At 57.3% G+C, this 5,797-nt stretch overlaps 1 protein-coding gene across 2 annotated transcripts; it reads right to left on the bottom strand.

Annotated features, from left to right (window-relative positions):
* Nucleotides 1-555: 555 nt before the first annotated feature.
* On the bottom strand, nucleotides 556-5,519 carry AQP3 (aquaporin 3 (Gill blood group)). Of its 2 annotated transcripts, XM_054583240.1 has the most exons (6): nucleotides 5,412-5,519; nucleotides 2,284-2,410; nucleotides 1,782-1,919; nucleotides 1,334-1,452; nucleotides 810-1,027; nucleotides 556-724 (listed from the first exon to the last, which is right to left on the bottom strand). In XM_054583240.1, the coding sequence occupies exons 1-6, from the start codon at nucleotides 5,517-5,519 to the stop codon at nucleotides 556-558; spliced, it is 879 nt and encodes a 292-aa protein (XP_054439215.1). The 2 variants fall into 2 exon arrangements, with proteins under 2 accessions (XP_054439215.1, XP_054439216.1); XM_054583241.1 differs by lacking the exon at nucleotides 810-1,027 and having other exon boundaries at nucleotides 605-724.
* Nucleotides 5,520-5,797: the final 278 nt, after the last annotated feature.

Here is a 5,797-nt window from a genome sequence, read left to right as displayed (position 1 = left end):
TGGCCCCTCCTCCCAGCTTTACCCATATTCCCATGGTATCTTCCCCAAGGCCTCCCTCGTCCCCTGCTTAGAGAACAGGGCAGACACACATGTAGTCAGAAACACACATATCTGAACTCTTCTCCACCTGGAGCCCCTGAAACATGTAGGCCCTTGGCACTTTCCTCACTCACAGATGGACATATCACCATCCCCCTTCCTTTAGACTCCTCCCAAAACTAAAATCCTTTCCACTTGGTCCCTTGCCCTGAATATCTGGGAAAACACACACGCACATGCACACATACTCACATACCCACTGAGCATTTCCTCCCCTTTGGGAAACAAAGGGTTATGTTGGCCCTACTCCCTGTCCCATCACAGTTTAAAAGCAGTGGCCCAAAGTCCTATTTGGGCAGTCTGGTGGGATATCCTAGAGGGCGCTGTCCAGGGGGTGGTGGCAGACAGGGAGCTTCTTAGCCTGGGAAGGGGTCATGAAGGGGCTTTTAGAGAGCAGCCCCGGCACAGTCAGTAGATGTTCCAGGAAGAGGGGCAGGGGGGATGGCTCCTGCCCACTCAGACCTGCTCCTTGTGCTTCACGTGGGCCAGCTTCACATTCTCCTGCTCAGTGGAAGGTGGAGGCTGCTCCAGGTGGCAGCCGATCATGACCTGGTACACAACGACTCCCGCAATGGAGCCCAGGAGCGGGGAGACAATGGGCACCCACCACCAGTGGCGGCCCGTCCTGGGGGACAGAATATGTAGTTAGGGGTGGTTGGAACAAGCAGAGGGGAGGCAAGCAGGGCTGGCTAGGTGTTCGTGGCACTCACGTGAACACTTTTGAGCCCCAGCCAGCAATGGCGGTGAAGAGGCGGGGGCCGAAGTCCCGGGCAGGGTTGACCGCATAGCCGGAGTTGAAACCCATGGAGGTGCCGATGACCAGAACCACCAGGCCCACGGTGAAGGCCTCCAGGCCACGAGGGACGGGGTTGTTGTAGGGGTCCACAATGGCCAGCACACACACGATGAGGGAGGCTGTGCCGATGAACTGGCAAGCAAGGAGAACAGGTGAGGAGTGGCCCCCACCCTGCCCTCTGGTCCCTGCCTTTGGCCTCTCATTTCTCTCCAGCATTCTGCTCTCAGGACAGCGGTGCTAGAATTTTTTCAGGGATAAGGAATTCCTGGGGCACTGATTAAATATAAAAGTGCCTGCCATTCTGATTCCGATATAGGTGTCCCACATATTGAGGAACTCTCTTTTAAACAAGGAGCCCTGTCCCCCAGCCAGCCCATCGGCAGCCCAAGACAGCCTGGTTTCCTCCCTGTGTTCCCCTCACATGTCCCCAGCCCATACCTGGTCGAAGAAGCCATTGATCATGTCCAAGTGTCCAGAGGGATAGGTGGCAAAGATGCCAGCTGTGCCATTGGGGCCGGAGACTTGAAGCTCGTTGCCGGCAAAGGCCCAGATTGCATCTGGTGACAGATTAGACCCCAAATGGGTGAGAGCAGAGGCCTGGGCCCAGTTTCCTCTCTCAGGCTGGCCCACCCTCCCAGGGGTCATATGATTAAGTAAAATCACTGCTGTTTTACTCAGGAATCAGAGGTGGTAGGGCGGGTGGGGCGAGGGCCTGTGATGCTAATGTTGCCCGACTCGTTTATTTCCCCTCATGCCCTGCACCTTGGGCTTGTGTGTGAGTGAGTCATGAGCCCAGGGCTTGGGCAGGTCCCAGCAGCCTGTCATTGAAGGGCCTGGTGCAGGTCCCAAGAGGCAGGAGGGGCTAGTTGGGGAAGGTAATGCTTACCATAGTACAGTCCAAAAACAATCCCAGCACCCAGGAAGGCTCCCAGTGTCTGAGCCAGGGTGTAGATAGGCAACTTGATCCAGGGCTCTCTCGCCAGGAAACACATGGCAAAGGTCACAGCGGGGTTCAGGTGGGCCCCTACACAGATGGGAGATGGGACCTATCAGCCAATGCCTGCCATAGTGGGTAGAGCAGGATTCCATACCACCTTCATATCCCCCATCTCTGGCAAGGGGTGCAGGGGTGCAGAGAAAGGTTTCATGTACCAGGTGGCGGTTGGACTGTATAACAGGCCAACTCCGCTCATCTCTGATTCCCAGGTGAGAGTCAAAGGTTCTAAGTGTCAAGTTCCTTTCTACTCTCTGCTTCCAAGAGCTCAGAGCTCCGGCCGTGGCTATGCCTTGGGAATGTCTTTGGGAATGCCCCCAACCCCGTTCCCCAGTGGGACCCCTTGTGAGAATGCCGTTGATGGGTGATGATTAAGGGTGGGATGAGGCCTTACCGGAGACCTGGCCGGCAATCAGGATACCCAGGGTGACAGCAAAGCCAAAAGCCAGGTTGATGGTAAGGAAACCACCATGGGTGCCCCGGCTGAGCACAACCTGGGCCACAGAGCCACAGCCAAACATCTGTGTCAGGAAACAGAACAAGGCAGGGAAGGTGAGGTCCAGCACCTCTCGCTGCAGAGGGAAGGGTGAAGCCAGCAACCTCTGCCTGCCCCCGGCAGGAGGACAGAACGCCCATCCGGAGCTCAGCCGAAACCCTCCTGCTGCAGCTGCACCCTGAGGAGAAGCAGACATGCCCTCCCACCCCCAATGTCCCAATTCTAACACAACAGGCCTCCACGGGGTTAGAGTCTGCAACTGGGAGCCCAACAGATATCTGAACCATCTTCATTGATTTTCCTTGAATCCCAACAGGAATACGGGAGAGGGGAATAGCTTTCATTGTAGCGGTTTCTCTCCCAGCCCTTCAGCCTGACCCATAGAGGTGAGCAGGCTCTCACTCATTCCCCACCTGCAGTTGTCTCCCTTTTTGCCCCAAAGAAAAGCTAGGTGGTAGTGGTGGTGATGCAGGACGGGGCGCAAAGAAATAGGGAGGAGACCAGAAGTTAGGTTGAATCCACTTCTCCTGATCTGGAATGTCAGAGCCCCTGCCCATGCCCCTGGCTCTCCTCAGAGCGCCCCTCAGCGCCCTCGCCCTCCTTGACCTGTCCCTGTGCCAGAGCCTCCTCTCTCTCTCTGCTGGCCCCGAGCTCTCTGTCCTCAGTGGTCTGGGGTCCAAGGTCTGGGTTCTCCACTCAGATTTGGAGGCCTTAACGACATTAATGAGTGGCTCCTCTCACCAGCCCCAGTCTGGGCCCCAGGGCAGTGGAACTGAGGATGTTGGTTCTAAGCTTTCTGCCAGGGATGGGGGAGATTTGAGAGAACTAAGATGCCTGATGTCCTACAAGGACAGAATACATTGTATGTCTGGCTTCCCTTGTTCAAATGTAAAAATGCTTCTGTGTCAGCTGTAAAGAGCTGTTGCCCTGAGTCCCTGGAGTGTCCCCCAAAGCCGTTCCACCATTGCCCAGGTCTCCTCTTCCACCTTCCCATAACTAAAAGTTTTACATCTACCCAGCAGGCTATTCCTAAGACCCATGCTAAGGGCCCTTGTCCATTCTGGCAGGTCAGAGTCCTGTCGTCCTGCTATTAGGCATTTTCATTATCCTTTTGAAGAAAGACCAAGAGATAGTGGGAACGCCAGCAGCAGTGATACAGGGCAAAAGTGTACAGGAAAGGTGAGAGCAAAGATCAGAGATTGCAATTATGGAGGGGATGGGGAGGGGCAGGCACGTGGGGGACCTGGGAACCCTGCCGGGCTTGGCAGGTTCTGGTCTCAGTTCCTTGCCTGTCGGAGGCCCAAACCTGGCTCCATCCCAGGAGGTCTTGGAGTGAGAAGCTGTCAGAGCCAGTTCCACCACCTTGGGGCTAATCTTCCTCTTCCTTACCTTTACTTTTTCCCTGTGCCCCTCCCTTGCTAGGTACCCCAGAGAAAAGTGCTCCCCTGGCCCCAAAGCCAGCCCCAATTCTACCACTGCAGGCTCTAGGTCCCCAACCCACAGAAATATGCAGGCCAGCCCTCACCCACCACTTGGGTCTCCAGCCTGGCCCTTCCTCTTCAGGCTGCCTTTGAGGTTTGGCTTTTCACTGACGCCCAGTGCCTCACACTCATCTGAGCCTAAAACTTACCTTACGCTAGGCCTGAATGCTCCTCTGTGGGGTAGGTGGGCTGAGACTTGGGAGGGGACAGGGAGGACCCTCTGTGAATGTGGAAGACAACTTCCCCTGTCCTCGCTGCTCTCAAATGAGGGGACTGGATCATAAGTCAGGGAGTGGGGGACACTAGGCTCTGTGGCAGGGGGATGGTAAGCACCTGCTCCACTCCCTTCTTGGCACCGGGGAGAGAAGGGATGGGGACGACTGGTAGAGCCATTCGTCTTGTGAGGGGCCGTGGATGAAGTGTCCCCCTGGTTTCCTTCCCTCCTTCCTATTTCCAGGTGAGTCTCAGCCCTCCTCTTACCATGGTGCCTGCTCCACCCCACTCCCCATTTGAGGCAGACCACCCCAGCCCCACTTGTCTCTAGCTAAGCTTCCAAGTCCACAGGGGGCTGGCAGGTCTGCATGACCTAGGGTTGGGGCTGAGGCAGGAATGGAATAACCCAACCCACCTACTGCAATGTTCGCAACCCAACCCAGAAGTAACCAAGTGGAAAACAGGTGTGACCACAAAGTGGCTGAAAATCAGAGTAACTAGGACAGGAAATGGAGCCTGTAACTGGTGTGTGTGTGGCCAGACCCAAGAAGTGCAAACAGAGTCACCCAGGGGCGAAACTGATGTCACTAGGGAGTAACTAGGACTGGGGAGTAACCCAGGCAGGGGAAGCGTCCCACTCAGAGAATCTATAGAGTAACTCGAAGTGCTTCTGCACAGAAGCTGACGGCATCTGTCTGGGCAACTGACAGGGTCTGGGAGTCTCTCAGCAGAAGGGGAGCAACGTTAGTGAGACCACTTCCTCTGTGCCTGGAGCCCAACAGCCTTCCCAGCCTCCTATCTTCAGGATCCTCCTTTCCTCTCGGGCTGCTCTTTGCACCCTCTGCCCCAACCCGTGGCAGACTGTCCTCATGTCACGGGAACTTTTGGACTTTCTGAGCCTTAATTATTTATTAGGGGCAAGAACTCAGAAGTCAAGTATCTAAAAGGGTCCCGTTTGCATCTGCCTCCCCGACACACCCCGACACACCCCGACCTGCCACCGCTGCCTCCTGGGCTGGGACTCTGAGAACTTCGGGTGCAGTGGGAGCCTTGAGAAGGGGCTGGGGATCCCAGACTGGAGGGGTGACAGCTGCTCCAGCCTGTGGGCTGGATCGCTGGTGGGGGGAGGTTGGAGGATTAAAGCTGTCCCTGGGTGTAACAGCTGCCACAGGTGCGGTAAAAGCTGGGGAAGGGGGAGCACTCTGCAAGGGGTCAAGGTGGGGATCAGAGTTGGGAGAGGGGTCAGGGCTGTCTTGAAAAGCACAGCCGTCCAGTGAACAGAGGGATTGGGAGTGTAGGGGTCGGAGCTTCTCTGGGTCCCCCTTAACTCACCACGAGGATGAGGGTTCCCAGGCACTCAGCCAGAGCCTGGCGAAGCAGCCGGTAGCGGATGTGGAGCAGCTCCCCGCAGCGGGACACCAGGGCCTTCTGTCGATCCATGTCGGGGGCAGGTAGCGGTCGGGTCGGGTCGGGCCGGCTCAGACGGCGGAGCGCGGAAGGGGGCCGGCGGGCGCAGCTGCAGAGTCCGGGAGCGCGGCCCGCGCCGTTTATGGGAGCTGCAGGCACGGGGCCCGCCCGCGGCCCCGCCCACTCAGCCCGGCGCGGCGCCCCCTCGGCCATCGGCCGCGCCCACGGGAGTGGGCGGCCACCCCACACCTTGCTTGCCTGGGGACGTTCGTGGGGATGCTGGGTTGAGGAGAGCTAATGAGGGAGGTGCG

This window comes from Pteronotus mesoamericanus, unplaced genomic scaffold (assembly GCF_021234165.1).
Source record: "Pteronotus mesoamericanus isolate MK-2021 breed Mesoamerican mustached bat unplaced genomic scaffold, CSHL_Meso_final contig_73, whole genome shotgun sequence".
Taxonomy (NCBI): Eukaryota; Metazoa; Chordata; class Mammalia; order Chiroptera; family Mormoopidae; genus Pteronotus; species Pteronotus mesoamericanus.
This window is presented reverse-complemented; position numbering and strand designations above follow the sequence as displayed.